Source organism: Ambystoma mexicanum, chromosome 2q (assembly GCF_040938575.1).
Source record: "Ambystoma mexicanum isolate Mex_15411 chromosome 2q, UKY_AmexF1_1, whole genome shotgun sequence".
Taxonomy (NCBI): Eukaryota; Metazoa; Chordata; class Amphibia; order Caudata; family Ambystomatidae; genus Ambystoma; species Ambystoma mexicanum.
This window is the reverse complement of record NC_090924.1, coordinates 1,186,331,786-1,186,350,255: the sequence shown is the minus strand read 5'-3', so window position 1 is coordinate 1,186,350,255 and position 18,470 is coordinate 1,186,331,786. Positions and strand designations below refer to the sequence as shown.

General features: G+C 43.8%; 1 protein-coding gene across 1 annotated transcript in view; it reads right to left on the bottom strand.

The window, feature by feature from the left end:
• MALRD1 (MAM and LDL receptor class A domain containing 1) overlaps positions 1 to 18,470 on the bottom strand; it is a 3,359,462-nt gene that overhangs the window by 734,313 nt on the left and 2,606,679 nt on the right. Inside the window, exons 37-38 of the mRNA XM_069646615.1 lie at positions 5,793 to 6,065; positions 3,784 to 3,909 (exon numbers count right to left, since the gene is read on the bottom strand). Of these exons, the coding sequence (XP_069502716.1) occupies positions 3,784 to 3,909; positions 5,793 to 6,065 (399 nt within the window). The remainder of the gene's footprint in view (positions 1 to 3,783; positions 3,910 to 5,792; positions 6,066 to 18,470) is intronic.

Genomic DNA, 18,470 nt, shown 5'->3' with positions numbered 1-18,470 from the left:
TGGTGTTAATCTATTCATCTTCCACGGGTAAATGTCATTAATGCAGTTCTTTAAGTCCCTTTATAATATTCACAGCAACTACCATCGAAATTTTAGTACAGCTGCTTTCCCAGCATTTTTCTTCTGGGGCTTAGTGTCAGAAACCTGCTTCAGACAGAGCGAACATCTCATTCTCTCTATATAAGTTTCAGAAAGAGAGTTACACTGTCTTCTCTAAGATGTGTTTGTGTAATATGCCTCTACTAGAAAAAACTTTAAGAGACTAGAGGGAATATTTATCTGGACCTCTTTAAGACAACCCTCAAAACGTCAAAACCACTAGACATACCACACTAATGCTTAAAGGGTCCCTTGCTTCTCCAGTACCTTCTTCTAACTCAGTCCTGCATGTTGTTTAACTCATTAAATTACAACATACTTATTCCAAACAGTTTTTTTTATCAAAAATATCAATTTATTTACTCTCAGTAAAAACACCACTAAAAAATACATTCACAATTATCTCAACAAAGACAGCATCTTGCACTTTTGTCTAAGTTCAATTATTACACATTTGCCACTATTTTTGGTATCATTGACCACAGACAACTTCTACATAACATTCTATTTTCTAATACATATCTCTGTTATTAGATAGTTCATCAGTAGAAGACACATTTTTCAGTTTTTCATTTACTTTTTATATCTTCTCCTTTCTTCACTGGGTACTCTAACTTCCCCATAAAAATCGTGCTCTACTCATTCACACTTATGTCATTCATACATCCTTTCATTCTACAATCCACACTACCCTGGATTGTGCCTCTACTAGCAATGTTTTGTGATTTGCATGTGCACATTTTCATTAGAACTCAGATATTCACGAGTAAGGTTTGCATACAAAATGATTTAAAAATGAAATCACTCTGCAGGGCGCACTCTAGATATTCTGATCTCCTCAGACCTTCCCCTCTCTGTCCCTCTCTCCACTTCTCTCTCCTGGAGTGATCACTTTCTCCTCTCCTCCCACCTCGCCCTACCTACCCCTCAGGCCAAGCCACTTCCATCACTGCCACCCACCTTCTCGGTCATCCAACCCATGAAGCATGTGTCAGTTGAGGCTTTCGCCGCCTCCTTCTCACTCCCCTCCCACTTTGGCTGACTCTCACCCTGACACAGCCCTCTCCACGCTCCACTCTGTTATATCTGATACTCTTGATATACTTGCCCCTGTCATGAGAATCCGCCTGAAGCCCAAAACCAAGTGCAACTCCTGGTATGACTCAGACCTTGTCACCCTCGAACGCAAGTGCAGGGTGGTTGAGAGGAAATGGCGTGCTTCATGTAAGTCCTCCAACAAACTGGACTACCGCCTGCTCCAAAGGCAATACCAGCTCTGTCCGAACCAAGAAGAGAGCTCATATCCAAGCCCGCATCTCTGCGGCATCTAACAACTCAGCTGAACTCTTTAAAATCTGCAAGGAACTGGCCAATCCTGCCGCAGTCTCTACCTCTCCTGTCCCGTCCAAGGCCCTCTGCACGGCACTGGCTTCTCACTTCATCTCTAAAACTCAGGACATCCTGTCCTCACTCTCCTATTATCCCCTCCCTCCCTCTACTCCCTGCTCTTCCTCCAGCCATTCTACAACCACTTCTTCTTCCTCCTTCTCGGCCTTTCCCCTGTTCTCTGCAAACAAGGTTTCTAGACAAGTCTGATCTATGAAAGTCTCATCAAAACAGGTTCACCCCTGTTCCTCCAAAACCATCAAAGACCACATTGACTCGCTGGCTGATTATTGCAATCACTCCTTCACCACTGGAGTCTTCCCATCCCCCTGAAGCACTCCCTTGTGCATCCTCTTCTTAAGAAACCCTCTGCCGACCCCTCCTCCCCAGCTAACTATCGCCCAATCTCCATCACTCCATTTCTGGGCAAGCTCCTGGAGACACTGGCCATCTCCAAGCTTAATCTCCACACTGAATCTGTTTGTTGTCTTCATGACCATCAATCTGGCTTCTGAGCTGCCAGAAGTACAGAAACTGCTCTCCTGAACATCCGTGAAGACCTGCTCTCCAACCTTGACGCTAACACCCCTTGCGTCCTCATCCTGCTTGATCTCTCTTCTGCCTTTGACACTGTCAACCATGCCATCCTGCTCAACCGTCTTCGTCTTAACCTGTGTATCACTTGGCAGGCCCTGGCATGGCTGACGTCTTTCCTCTTTGACCGACCCTCCCAGGTCCAACTTGGGTCCTTCCTCATCTTTATCTTTTTCTCTACCTGTAGTGTCCCGAGGGGTCTAACCTCTCTCCCTGGCTGTTCAACCAATACCTGGCACTCCTTGCCCACCACATTGCCACTCTCTACTCCAACTTTCAGTGCTATAGGGATGACTGTCAGCTCATTTTCAGGCTACCCTTCGGCCTCCTCCTCTCCTTCCCTCATCTCTGACAATCTGTCTGCTATACAGGAGTGGTGTGCTGCCAATGACCTCTGCCTTAATGCCAGTAAGACTGAGATTCTCCTCATTGGCACACCCGCTCCCTCCTTTCCTGTAGCTCTCTGGCCGGCCTCACTTGGCCCTCTTCCTGCTCCCACCTGCAAGGCTAAAAACCTTGGGGTCATCTTCGACTCCACACTCTCCTTCTCTCCTCACATCTCTGACGTCTCTAAGAAGTCACACTACCAGCTGCACTTCCTCAGAGGTATTCTTCTTTCCTCTGCTTCCCCCAGAAGCTCACTGTCTCCAGAGCTCTGGTTCTCTCTAGGCTGGACTACTGCAACAGCCTCTTTCTAAATCTGCCTGCATCTACTTTCCGCCATCTGCAACTTATCCAGAACATTACTGCAAGTCTTGTCCTTGCCCTGAAGCCCAGAGATCGTATCTCGCCAGGACTTAAATCTATGCAGTGGCATCGTCCACAAGGCCTTCTGGGGCCTGGGGCCGCAATACCTTCAACTAGCTGCCTAAATGTGTTCCTTCTCAAGCTCTCTGCTCATCCGCCTCCAACTCCCTCAGGGTCAGTCACTTCCCCAAGCAACGTGTTGGTGGCACATCTCTTTCTTCGGCTGGTGCCTCCCTCTGGAACAGCCTCCCTTCCTCCCTTAAACTTGAGGAGAACCATGTCTGGTTCCGGAAGCAGCTCAAAACCTTTCTCTTTGCTTCTGCTTTTTCTCCTCCTCTCCTCTGCTGACCTCCTGGCTGTAACCCGAACTACACTGGCTACCAGGACACCCTCTGATCTCGAACCCAGGTCCCTCCCCCACCAGCATCACACACCTGCACTGCCCACCTGGCAACCCCCGCACTTGAGGACTGTTTCTGTATCCCTACAGTCCCCCTACCAACCTGTACCTGATATCTGCACTTACCCATGCATTTGCCACCTGCTGGCCATTACTTTACTTATTGTTATTTATTCCCATGTACTGCACTGTCCCTGCCCCCTTCCCACGCACTTTCCTTTCCCCCCCTCCCTTGCACTTGCGTGATCTGAATGATACCTGGCCTAGTAGGATTGTTGTCTGTCCTCCCTTTGTTCCCCTCCCTTGCCTCGTCGCGCCTTAAAACACTTGTGTATTGGCGCGTTATAAATGCCATATCATATCACAACTAAAGGCAAATAAATACAGAAATACAAAGTGAGCCAGCATCTTATGCATCTTTCCTCTTTCTGTAATTATTCAACCACTGTCACACACTGCTGTACACACCAGTTAGTTCTGCATAGCTTACTGTTCGATGTTTGCATGAAACCACCGTATTTGGAATGCAAATGATGTTTTAATGGAAAATGGACTACCTGAGCAGCTGGATTCGTCCAGGCTGAGATCAGCGCAGTCAGCGATGCCATCACAGCGGCGGGAGACTGCCATGCATGAATTAGTAGATGCACAAAACAGATATCCATCCAAGCACTCGGTAAAGGCTGAAAAAAAGCAAGAAGGCACTTTTGTTCTGAAACAGACACTTCGATGTTTTGCGTGCGCTGTGATAGCTATAATGCACTACAGCAATGCCTTCGAATTTAAAGAAGTGATAACTAATCACCATATCCGACAGGCGAATGTATTTATAATGTATTTAGAAGTGCAGATCACAAAGTAGACAGGCCTACACAGTCTTCCCAATCAGAAAGTTAACCATGTTCTCAATGTTTCCGTGTTTTCCTGAATGTAATAACGGAATTGGCTGCTCGTATACAACGGAAAATACTTGCAGGGTTATTGAAGGAGGGTCGGAAATACATTTTTGTTCTTGATTTTTAGCCATCTTTAAACCCTTAAGTGCCAGGGTTTTATGCAGGTCTATGCAAAAAGGACGTGCATACTCGTCCTTGGTACTTAATTAAAAGTGCACACATATAATTGTTTTTAGAAATCTTAAACAATAACTTGAAACGCTCTGTTAGAGTGATCATGTCAAATTTCTGCTGAGATATGAATGGACAGTCGTTCGGTTCACCGTTCAGGGCCTTCGGGCAGATGGAAAAGAGATTGGAGAACCCACCTCCAGCCCAGCGAAAAGGCGACGAAAAGGTTCTATGCCAGGGGAGGTCTTTGTTCGCACTCAATTTAGGGAAAGTGTGTAGCCAAATGACCCCCTGCCTTCTCCTGCATTACATGAGCGGAAAATACCAGTCGGACTGCCCATTAAGGTTTTTGATTGTGTGCTTACTCTACAGACTAGTGGCCAACCCGCAGGCAATTGGCTGACTCCCATCTGTCAACTCATGCCTCTGAACTAACAGTAACATCAGGAGCTCAGTTGCAAGAACCACAGTCATACAACCCGTTCACAGTGTGACCAAATACATGTTTCTTTAAAGACACTTTCAGTTGTATTAGGTTCACAGTCTTAAAATAATTTAGTATGAATAAATGACATAAGCAAAGTTATGTTCTCATTGTGTCCCTTTATACAGTCATAAACCCAATCGGCAGCTTTTATTAAAAGTCCCAATCAGGGACGTCATTTCACCAAAATGCCAGGGGTATAGGAAGTGACATCCCACGAACCTTGACCTCTGATGACATCACTGACCCCACCCCAAAGTGACATCACGGGAAACGATGGAACATGGCCTTTCACCCCTTGACGAAACAGGAAGTGGCATCACATAGCATTGTTTCAAGTACACTACGAAAAATATGGTTATGATATCATTGTAAAGTGATATACATTTATACAAGAAAGTATCACCATATGTATCATTAATATCAGCACTAATAGGCCTATATTACCATATTACTGTGAATGCAAACAGACATCCAAAGCCAAACGAAAATGATGTGTTATTACATAGTACTTATGCTTAAGCCCTTCATATAGAACAAATACACATACAATATTACCCAACCTGTGTTGGTACTCATTTATCAACCTCAGCAGGATGAAAGGCTAAGTTGATCTTGCTGGGAGTCAAACTTGCAACCTGCAGATCACACATACATTGCAGCAGCTAGCGCTCAACCCACTGAGCTATCTTAACGGCTATAGCTACCAGAAAACGAGCCACTCCAGAAACAAAGAGCCACATGCTACTGGCCACATCCCAGGAGCAGCAATTTAATGTTAAAAAAACGTTTTTTTTTCATTTATTTTCCATAGGGGTAGCAAGGGAGACCACAGATCTCTAAATGACGCCCCTGGCCTGCAAAACGCGTAAATCCGCGAGACCACCGTGTTTAAAAACACAATCTAGCCAGCCTATTTCAAATGTAGCTTCACTGGTAAAACACGTCTCTGTTCAGCCAACCCGTGTGTGAATTTAAGATTGAAGACATGAACGTTCAATGAAATGTGACTTACTGCAGTTGGATTCGTCTTCACTAAACGTGCAGTCGGGCACTCCGTCACACCGCAGCAGAGATGGCACGCACTCAGTAACACACTGGAACTCGTCGTCATTGCAAATCCCCGTAGGCCCGGTGCCTGGGATCTCAGGTGGGCAATTCATTTCATCGGATCCATCCACACAATCGTCCTCCCCGTTGCACTTGGATGACCAGTGCACACACTGGGATGTGTACGCACAAGTAAAAAACTCGGCGCTGCACGTTGGAGGTGGTGGCAAGCCTGGTTCTGTGAAATACACACTTGTGGTTACATATACAATCGTTGTTTAAAGACGTGTATATTTAGAAAATGTAAAAAGAAATACATCGGAATTGCTGGTCTATTATAATAACAACAAAATGCTGTGTTCCTTCTTAAATTGTAGATGCAATACGTATTACCCGTTAAAGCCCTCCCCCCCTCAACCAATCAGAAGACTTGGAACTCGGACATAGTCCATCCAAGCATTTGCTCAGCAATATCTAACACATTTGAGCCATGCCTGTGAACACATGTCGCAGCTGGACAGCCTCAGCCCTCCTGCGGACACTGCTGGCCATTCCAGGTACTGCCAAAGGATTGCACACACCTTCACACTCTCAAAGTCATTGAAAGGAGCCAACTCTGACGGGAGGCTGCTGCATGAGTACGTTTCACGTTTTAAGTTGTCGATGCTGACATCACCTACAAAGTTAACCCATGGGGAGCAAACTTTTTTTCTGAAAAACTGAAAAACTGCACAAAAGGACAATGGGCTGTAAGAATATTACTAATGTTAATAAGAACACAATGGGGCTCATTCAGAGCATGCCGGTCCGGAAACAACGGTGCCGGTAAGCTTACCGGCACAGTTGTTTCCGGACTGGCATATTACAACTCTGCGGCGCGGGTGCCCTCCCACCCAGCAGGTCAAACCTGCCAGGCGGAACGGCACCCGCCCGCAGAGTTTTCACGGAAGCACCGGCACTGTTATTAACGGTTCTGATGCTTCCGTGGTCCCCACTCCCATGGAGTCCTATGGGAAGGGCGATTTAAAATTTACTGGCGCCTGAATTTCCGGTCCGCCAGGGTTGTAATCCCGGGTTTTACCGGGAAGCCAGGCACCAGTAAATCATTGTGGGTCTGTCGGCAACCCAGCGGTATCACTGGCACGGTTACCGCTGGACCCATAATGATGCCCAGTGACTACTCCTCTTCATTTCTCCTTCAAGTACTTAAAATTTGAATAAAAACCTCAAAATAGCAAAACAAATCCATAGTACTTTATGTTCCCATCATGTGCTTATAGATCTAGCAAGTGGTCATTATCGTTAGGGATAAGGCCCTTCCCCAACTTATCGTCTGGGCTTTACATTGACCAGTACATTTAGGTTGGGCATTATCTCACGATAACGACCCATTCTTTTGTCTATAGAGATTGCTTAAAAATGTGTCTCTTGGTTTATTTTTTCTATTGATTCTTTCAAGAAAACCTTTGTCAATACGTATTAGCTTGATTGCACTGTATCTAAAATCTGATTCTGTGTTGTGCAAATCTAGCAATAACCTCAGCAAAAAATAATTTGATTTAATGTAAAGAACTGGAACTGGCTATTTGGAAAAAAAACTTGTAATGGTTTGCAGGGTCAGGGTGCAGGTTCTCGTGCCAAAATGCATTAGTAACAGTAGCAGACGCTATACCTTTATGAAATGGGGATGCAACAGTTATATTAAATATACATAATGACATTTTCAGTTAACTGGAAAGGCATAGAGAAATAGACCCCAAACGAATTTACAAATACCATCGACTGCCACTATAATGAGGTCTCCATGTAGAATTCATATTAGGACAACATGCAAAGGGAGTTCAAGAACATCCCCAAACCGTGCACAATGTAGAATGGTATAGGGAACATCACTTGCAATTAAGAACACAGTTACAAACACAACAACCTTAATTTACCAAAAAAGTGCTAACAACACGCACAAGTGTTAGAGCGTGTGCTCCGATTGCCCAGTGCAGATGTGTTTTGCGTGGAGCTTATTCACAGATTCAGATCAGCACAGAATCCAACTGGGGCAAAGCAAATACTGTTGCGCTTGTAGCTCCCACCACACCCACCTCAGCGCAGGGCAAGTTGGCGCTGTGGAAGTGCTTTGCGCCACAATGTGATTCAACAAACAGATGATTGTGAGGGGCAATCACACATCAGTAATGTAGGATTACTGAACACTACTCTCCATTACTTCATATTAAAACCAACTAATATATAATAATTGTGCTAATATTACCGACCATTAAAGACATATAAAAACGAATTAGGCACACATAAATGAAAATATGAGTTGATACCTCAAACTATTGCATTTCATAAGTTAATGCTCTTAGCATGGCCGCAAAATTCCAATAAAATCTGACAAAATGAAAAATGAAATTGTGGTCCGAGCCATTTAAAAATACTGTGCATAAGTCACCTGGATCTGTTTACTCAGAGCGGTTGTTATAGGAGTTCAAATAACTCATTCTGATTCGTTGCAGACTTTCACATATAATCAAAAGGTTCAATGGATTCTATTAGTTGTGTACCACATAAGCGACAATAACGCATTTCCCGCTTGATCCCAATGGATGCACCTTGAGTAGCCAATGCCTCGCCTATATTAAACTTTACTGAATCCACTCAATCAATTCAATTATACAACGCCCTCCAACGATAGAGAGATGCATCTTACTTGCCATTTTCCATGTAGTGAAATCAATGAACCCATTTTACTTATTGTATTGTATTTATCTGTCGCTAGGAATGCATGTAGGAAGGTGACCATAATCGTGTTATATTCCAACGGTCTACGTGTGTCCTAGAATATTACAGTTTTCCCTAAAAAAGACTTGATGCCATCACATTCGAATTCTAGATACAGATATTCATGACCGACAATGCCTGTGGCATAAAAAAGTAGGTTGCGCAGGACCAAACTTTCAAAGCATTTTAAGGCTGTGGTATATTGATGTCCCCATATCTCAATTCCAGAGAAGAGTATGGAGTGAACTTAAGTCTTGTACAGAAGTAGTATTGTCTCAATAGCCCGATTTGTCAGCCAATGAATTGGCGAATGGTTCGGACACCTCTATAACATTTTTCTTTCATTTCTTAACAATGTAATCACTTCCCAGGCATAAGTGCAAAGAAGAGCAGGTGGAAACCTCATGACCACGGTTTGAGGGAGGATGGCCAGCATGGACAACTTGCCTGTCAATGCAAATAAATGTGTGCATGTGCACTCGACGAGTCGTGAATATGCGCCCACAACTGCAACAACATCATGACACATACTGTGTCACAGCTACACTTGGTCTAACACTGTATTGTGTGTACACACTCCATGCAATCACTCATGTCCTTGACTTGAACACACCTTGGTTGATATGGTTGACAAAGCCCACTTCTTAAAATTACCACATCCAACAGGATATCACTGCAATGTGTGCACCACATGCTTACCACTCGTGTTCAGTGTTAGGAAAGATTTCATTTACATGCAATCTTTCCTCCATTTATGGACCCCCCCAAACCTTTTGCTTTTGTTTGGCTATCCTATCCTAACATTTACCAGTGGAGCCCAGCCTTCAGCTGTACTCCCCTGGACTTTTGCTCACTGGTTCGGGTAAACTAACACGTCCTATGGTTCCCTTAGTCTTTGACTATGTTGCCATTTCTTAGTAACTTTTTAACAGTGCACAATGTACCTTGCAGTACCATGCGTTGGAGTCCTTTCTTGTTTTATGGCCCTAGAGACCCTCAAAGGATGTTTTGGTGATTGTACGAGTGTGCCTGGGACGGGCTGGTGGCAGCAGTTACATTTTATAGTTATACTTCTGTTTACTGAATCACATCGCATTTACCGTGTTTGGTTCAAGACTGTGGCCAGGTCCGAAAATGGCGGAGCCACAAAGTCCTTTGTTTTTGCCATTTTGTCCCTTGCCTTCACCCAGATTGAGTAACTGGGTTTTCCTTATTTGGGCATTCAGCCTCCCTCAAAAAACAGTCTCTTTCGAAGGCTATGCCTGTTATGTGTGTGTGCCTAGGAAGCGGGTTGGGACTGTCTGGTCCCAATCCACACTGCTGGTGCCAGGATGTCTGGAGTGCCTGAATGACTGAGACCACCATGGACAGTGATTGGTCCATGACTGGGATTCCTGCAAGAGAGGAGATCTTTGATTGGAAGTTCTCGATTTTGGTGCAAAGCTAATCTTCGATAAGAGAAGGTTCTCTGCAGACATTGCAGGTCGTTCTCCTGAGTTCTCACTTAACTACAGAAGGGGCCAAGTCTCCTGCACAAAGAAACAGACATGTGAAACCGCTGGTGATGCTTTGGAAGGTTTTGGCACCTTTCGCCCTCTGCTGTCCCATTGGACCCCTGCTTTCTTCTTCGATCAAGACGGCCTGCTACGGCGCTTCACCCCTTTGGAGTAGTGGGAACAACTACTCTTGGCACCCCCTGTTTGTTGCTTCATGCATTCTCCCACCAAATTTTGCAGGCCTCGGTCCTCTGGGTCCTGAATTAGGAGAGTGCGTAATGCTGCCCCCATTTGTGATTCCCCCGGCACTACATGTTGGTGATGGTCACTGAGGACCCCTTGCTGTTCTGCTCTCCTGTGATGAGAAAAGACAACTGACCCATCATGGGGGATAGTTCTCCTCCGCAGCCGCTAAGAGTCAGAGTGCCGCAAAACTGCATTACTCGAACCTACTAGCAACCTCAACTAAACTGGCAAAGTTTGGTCTGGACTTTGCCAAAGGTCAGAGAGTATTTGCAATACTTACCGGTGGCCCCCTGGCACAACCAATCATGGTTAACATGAGTATAATTTAAAGGTATTCAATCCTGACTGGGTTAGCTGTGAAGGCATCATGACAGCTGCATTACAAGTTTGAGATATAAACATTTATTTAAACAGAAAAGAGGTTGGAAAAGGCTTAACTTGCCCTATGCTAAGCTGGAATGTCCCTACCTAAATAAAACTAATGATATTCTGTGTCAGGAAGTCCAAAGCAAATATCTGTTTGCGTCCCAAACCTATACTTGCTCTCACATCTATTTGTATACAAATGTGTAGGGATAGGATAGGATATGATAAGATACGATGTGATATTTATAACGCACCTGTACACAAGTGTTTCTAGGTGCAACAAGACAAGATGGAGGAAACAAGGGAGGACAAAATATGTCAGCATCAACATTATAAGTGTGCAAATAAAAGTTCAGAGCTTCTTCCAGCTCTTGGCTTTCAAAGGGGTTCCCTTCCTCAACCCTTCAACAGCTTCAAAATGACACAATTCCCTGGGACACTTCCCATCTCTTCTGATGTAGTTACCTGTCACCAATTTCATAGAGTTAAGTACCTTAATTTCATATCACACACGATTTCCTTATAGTCAATCACAAGCTTCTTTGTGAGTGTTTTAAGTGGCTTTTCCATAGATGGGTGTACTGGGTGTAGGCGCAGTTGTTGGACCACAGGGTCCACCCATTACAGGTCACACAACCGATACACCTTATTTGCTTACTCTTCACATGCATGTTGCCACTTTTTCAGCTCTACAGTGGTGTTTGACTTCTTCTCCTTTCAGATCCTCATGATGCTTTACCATTGTTTGTTTGGCCACCATTTACTTGTTACACTTTCACATATTCTCCTGACTCTTGCCAATGCTTGTCCACTCAAGTTACACAGTTCCATTATGGCTGTTGCCAAGCATTGTTCTTTCAAGCTTCACAACTCCTTTATATCTTTATGGCTCTTGCCAATGTTTTTTTCTCTCAAGTTACACAGTTCCTTTATGGCTCTTGCCAATGCTTGTTCTCTCAACCTGCACAATTCCTTTATTGCTCTTGTCAATGCTTGTTCACTCAGGTTACACAGTTCCTTAATGGCTCTTGTGAATGCTTGCTCTCTCAAGCTGCACAATTCCTTTTTAGTGTGTGATTTCACAAAAACTGCTTTCATGCATAATGGTATTCAATAACACTTCATTCAAATCAATATTCAAAGATCTTGCCTTCATTGCAAACCGGTATTAAAAGGTGTCCCTCTTCCTGGGTTGATTCACCGGTCAGGGCTTACAGTAGCCAAACAAGGCTCCCGGCTGCCACAAGCACTCTCTCTCATGCAGCGCCTCGCTCCATCTCCTCAGCGGCTCTCTGTGTCTTCACTCCCACCTCTGATGCATCACTTTGCCTGGTCACGCCGGTTCTGTATTCTGCCACAGGCTACCAGCTTTCGTTAGCCTTGCTTCGCGCTGCATAAACTCTGCATCCTACAGAGGTCCTCGAGTACTCTGTCTGCCACGCCACCTTCCAGAAGAGGTCAGCTCTCATCCACTAGTCTGGAGACCTGCTTCCACTGCTGACTCCATGTTTACCGGTCTTTCTGCTTTTAAACCTCCTGCCAGGTTGATTGGTCCAAAAAGGACTAGACCAGTCATTGCTGGTTTGGGTGTTCTGCATTATTCTTGTTTGCCTCCTCCTCCTCGCAGTACCCAACTGGTGTGTGCATGTGTGAGAGTCAATAAAGAGAGGATGTATGGCTCTGGTTTGTCACTTCCCTGTCCCAGTACCTGACTGGTGTTTACCGAGGAATGATGTATAGAAACCATAGGGAAGGGGCTGGCAACAGCCTACAAATGTCTGGGTAATGTCAGACTCATTATGAAAGGTAAATGGGGGATACCATGTCTCACCTGATGGTGTTTCATCCCCAAGTCTCCTCCATCCAGGTGATCCTCCTTCACATATCCACCCCCATGGTCAGTATCCGATAGTGCCTGCCTGTCCCTGGACACTTGGGAGGAGGATATACGGGGGCAGAAGTGAGGACACACTCAGATTTCTCACATGCCCCACTAAAGCACATCACCCTATCTGAAAAATATACTTCAGCAAGATAGATCAGTTTGTATATATGAGCACTGAAAAAAAAAATAAGAAATCAAATACTTGAAAAAACATGGTGTAGACACCCCAAGAAAAAATCACTTACAAAAGAAAGAACTGCCACTAAAAATCAAAAAGCTTTAAAGAGAAGTTAATATTCTGAAATATTCTGAACAAATCAATAATACACCCCATCCAAAGAAGGATGCTTACAAAATCATTAATGCAGTGAGAAAACTGCTTCCTGTAGCAAAGGCTCCTTATCTGCCCAAACGCTATATGATGATATCACCAACCATTTCAGAAGAATTGTACTAAATATACAGCAAGCCCTTAGGGCAGCAATAATGAATGGAAGTGGAAGCAACATTCACATTCTATTCCATGACATTAAGCCTACAACTCCACAGGTGAACAACTTTAAACCCATATCCAAACCACACATACAGACATTGGTGCATTTTAGCAACAAACCTGGCTCTCCAATTGACCCTGATTCCTGAGCATCCAAAAACTGACCCTTAACACCACCACGCACTAGTTTATCTACAAATTAGTGAACTGCTCGCATGAAACAGGAATAGTACCAAATGTTTTCCAGACTGTATATGTCAAACCACTTCCAACACATACAGCTGGTGACCCAGAAGACCCTTTCAACTGTCGTACTTTGTCATACATACAACAACCATTCAAAACATTGAGAATTTTGTATGCAGCCAATTCTTGGAGCATGAAGAGTATAATACCTTCCAAGATTGCTTACAACTTGTTTCATAGCTATGATAGGCACCAAATAAGCACTTGTTTCGACTTAGGAAACCTCAAAATCAGCTCAGCACTCGTACTCCTTGACATCACACCAGCCTTCAACATAGTTAACCACAGTTCAATAATTAGAAGGCTTGAAGGAAACAGACTCCATAACACAACTTTACAGTGGATGAGATTGTTCCTAATGGACAGGACAGAAATCACCAGGCTTCTCCATTAACTGTGGAGTTCACCAGGAGTCTAGCCTCTCACCACTATTACTTAACGTCTATTTGAACCCTTTGATGAAGACAATGATATGTTATTTATGCAGTGCTTTTGACAAAGCACTTTACATAACACATATTTACATATCGCCCAAAGCAAGTTTATACTCATTTATCGACCTCTGAAGGATGAAAAAATCGCATTGTTGTGATTTGAATCTACATCCTGTAGATCACACAGATCACAGCAGAGAGTGTTCAATCTACTGAGCTATCTTACCAGCAATGGTCAAGACCATAACATCTTATGGGCTCATCTGTTCTATCTATGTGAATGACATGCAAATAAAAAACAAAATTACAGATGATGATGAAAACTCCAGTACCACCCTCTACAACTGCCTCACAAAAAATAAATGAATGGGTAATAGCCAACTTCCACAACAATCATGATAATGTCCTCTCGCGCCAGAACTAAACATGATCACCATGACCTTTGGACATGGGTAACTTCCCAAAACCATCTAAAGTGATCAAGAAACTAGGTATACATTGACAGACAATGGACTTTCTCCATAACCCCAAGTCAATGCAACAGTCAAAAAGTGCTTCTACCATCTCTGGTCTATCCAGTGGATATGCCCTACCTCTCCTTTTCACACGGAGCGTTAGCCATAATCTCCCTGATTCTTTCAAGAATCTACTAGGCAAATATAATTTCACTAGGAACGCCAGGTTATCTTACAAAGAAAAGTCAACAAATTCGAAATACAGCAGTCAGTCTCCTAACCAGATTCAACAGGCGGTAACACATAAAACTGGCTCTCAGAGCACCTCACTTGCTACCAAGCAAAAAAGTATTCACTTGAGTAGAATTACTTACCATTAAAATCTCACTCTACCAATGAAATAGAGACCAAAGATTGAGAAAGTACATACTTTTTTAGAAACCAGAAGATTTTGCAGAGAAAGACGTGGAGGCCCTGCTTTTTCACTACGGTGGCCAAACACTGGAAAGTGTGACCATGGGAAAAAGGCACTCTAAAGGGCCACAAGAAATTCAGGAAAAATTAAACATTTGTCTCTTCAAAGATTTACAGAATGAAACAGTAATGTACAAACATCAAGCATTGAAAATGACACTCATCAATATTTTGGCTTTCATGCACAGGCAAAACCAAAGGGAACGTCATATTCGACCCCCAACCTTCTGTCTAGAACATATTGCATGACGCTGAGGAAACTAAATCAAAAGGAAGATATCACATCAAGGTACTGCAAAATCCAAAAGAAAACACCTTCCCTGGATCCCAGAATATCTAAACCTCAACACAGGACATCTTCACGCATCAACCATCAAAGCCAAACACCTCTCACCATAATTCAGTTGACAGCCAGACCAATAATTTCAAAGCCCCAGGTAAACCTAAAGAAAATTGCCACCTTTTCACTAGCTTTCAATTTCTCTCCACCTTACTCACCACTCATATACCCACCAGCCACTTCCAAGTGGCTTACAATAGAATACTGTCTTTCTGTACTTTAAACATCATAGACATACACCTCAAACTACAACAGACATATTCAACCCTTGGCCAACACACACCCATACTACAGGCTTGATGGCACCCCTCTGGGCACAATGCCTTCAATGCCTTACACCTAGAAAGGTTACACGTACACAGAGCAAATGTTACTTATGATTGGCAACCCCTACAAAAAAGGAATATGTTCTTTCCTTTCCCACTGCTCCAAATTAACCAAACCCATCCACTGTCTTCCATATCCACCAGTACTGCATGGTACAAATCTTAACATAAAATCTCAGAACTTTAAGATGGACAAAACAGTCAAAGCAACATAGGCTAATCAGGACCAGATTGAAGTGCAGAATCATGCAGAGGTTGTCTGTTTGGAACACACAGGACAGAAAGGAATCCGTAGTGGGAGGCATGAAATCCATGTTGCAGACCACTATCAAAGCCTTGATTTGTCGATAATACATTGAAACCTTTTTGCACTCATTCACCCAATGACAGTAGCCAGTGAAAAAAAGTGGAATTGTTAATACATACAAAGATAATATAGGCAAGAGCACCCACTGTGTTATTAATATGTTTTTCTTTAATTCATTGTTAAAGTTCACCTTCAAGGTTCCATTCACCCTAAGGTTCAGCTTATATTGGGTTTATTTGACTTGTTACAGTTCCATTCACTTTAAAGTTCAGTATGCACTGGTTTAACATAAATCCAACGTTTTGTTGACTTAAACGTTCAGCATATAAGGATTTTACTTGGATCAACGTTTTATTCCTTTCTGAGTTCGGCACATGATGGTTTTATTTGAATTTAAAGCTTCATTCACTTTTGATCTCCATATGTAACAGTTCTGCTTATTAATTAAGTTTCATTTAGTTCGGAATTCAATAAGGTTTTCATTTAGGTATGCCTGTTGTTTAATATCTTTGTAGGTTGCCCTTAATGAAGTGCCCAGCACTCTGAGACATTTGAAAACATGCTTTTTTTTATACACGCAATGACTCTGTTACAAAGTATTCTTAACAGTTCAATAGTTAACAAGTATTCGACTCAGAGAGCTTCGAAAGCATGTTCAGTCAAACATGTGACCACTCTGATACAAAGTAATCCTTGACAAAAGTTAAAAACACTTGCATATCGGGATTCTCCTTTGATTGAAACTCACTGGTTGTGTCCACGGGTTTTCCAGCAGTGCAGATCACTCAGCCTTCAGTTCTCCATATCTGGGTTTTGACTCCTTCCCCTAAGGCACTCCTGTGTCGGCTTCTGTCCACGGGAGAACGAGCACTGTGAACACCAGGAAAAGGGACAGCTGGCCTCATTATGAGTGTCGTGGTCCGGAAACAAGGGTGCCGGTAAGTTATTGCTTACCGGCGGCACCCTTGTTTCCGAACCACCACACTATGAGTTTACCTGCTGGGCGCAGCGGCCCCGGTAGGCTGATTCCTCACAGAAGCAATGGCACCGGAAGTGCTGGTGCTTCCGTCTCCCCACTCCTATGGGACTCTACACGATCCAGCACCTGACTTCCCGCCTTGCCAGGACTAGTAAAGTTCCAGTGGCACCGGGAAGTCGAGTGTCGGATTCAGTGTTACGGGGTTACCGCCAACATCGTAATGAGGCCCAGCCTCTCTGCACAGCTCCCTTCTCAGCGTTTGATCGGTTTCACAGAGCCCCAGCTCCCAAGTCGTACGTCAATGAACCGTCGGTGTGCTTCACCAACATGGTTCCCTGTTGCTTTTCCTCACCACTCTTGATTTTATCTCCTTTTATACCACTGCAGCCCCTGGACAGTCTGCAGGTGTGAATATTCTATTCAGCCTGCCTGGCCATAATCAAAGGGGCATACCTGGCCCTGACAGTTCTTGACAGGCATCTTCCTCATCCAAGTACCAGAGTGGTAAAACACCTAGCCTTCATTAGTCCTGGTTGCCTCTTCTTCGTCCCAGTACTATAAATTGTCATATATGAGGAAGTCAGGTGAGCTGACTCACAATAACCCATGAAGGCTGGGGAAGGATTGGGTTGGCCGTTAGTAGGGAAAGGGGGGACAGCATGTCTCTCCCAAGGCTATACCACATCCAGTCCCCAAGGACCCTCCAACCATCTCATATTGAACATTGTTTGCTTTCTTCCTGGCACATGTCGACTAAGGGCATCTCATACCCTTTTCTCAGTCAATGGGACCTGGATAACGATATCCCAAAACTGCTCCTGGAATAAACGTTTCTTCTTGGAAGGGGGGTAGGGAATACTGTGTCTCGACTGAGGGCACCCCGTATCTGATCCCAAAGGACCCTCCACCCAGGTGATCCTCCCTTGCTTCTCCCTCGTTTCTCCACCCCCAGGGTCAGGATCCAAGAGCAATGGCCTTTCCCTGCTCACCTTTGTAGGGGGTTAAAGGGTAGTAGAAGTGATAATGCTAAATTGCAGGTATGGTGGTGGATGTAGTGTTGGAAAGGGAGTGTCACACTGTAAAATGAAATGTTCTAAAGGGGGCGAGGATAAAATGTACCCATACCTGTGGATGAGAGGAAGACAGAATGCAGTCAGATACATTCCCGGTACACGTTTTTAAAGGGATGCACATATTGGAGGGGGCTTCAGGCCTCAAAATGAAACCCTCAAAGGATTGGGAGGCATTAAATCTACCCCTACTTGTGTATGAAAATTAGACAGAATGCTTTCAATGTGATTGCCATATTAGACATAGATGCTGAAATGCTGAAGAGAGAACAGTGATTAACATTATGAGGCCTTGATAGTTGGGGAAGATTATTAGGCCACACCTCCACTATAGTAAAGGTACAATAATATCCCTACCACATTGCTCATCAAACTATGTCCAGGCAAAACCAGGAATTCGGGCAGAATAGCAAATGAAAAGCAGAACAGGAATATTTTGAAATTAGCTTTTAAGGCGTGAATACACTCTTAGCGTTGGGAAGGAGCAGCACGCCTTATCTAGGAACTCCAACTTCCAAAAACCTAAACTTTTCTTCCTCTTGATTCCAGTAGTTTTCCTCTACAGTAGCATTCATTTTTGCTGGAATTCGAGGATAAAATCCTAAGCATAAGCATCTTGCACCGTTAGTGACATAGAGACCTGCGAGTAGATGCACAAGGACTTGTTGTTTAACTTTGACAATAAAGGTATCACTTAAAGGGTACAGTATTTTAAAACATGTGTGCCTACAAGTGTGATATGTGTCAT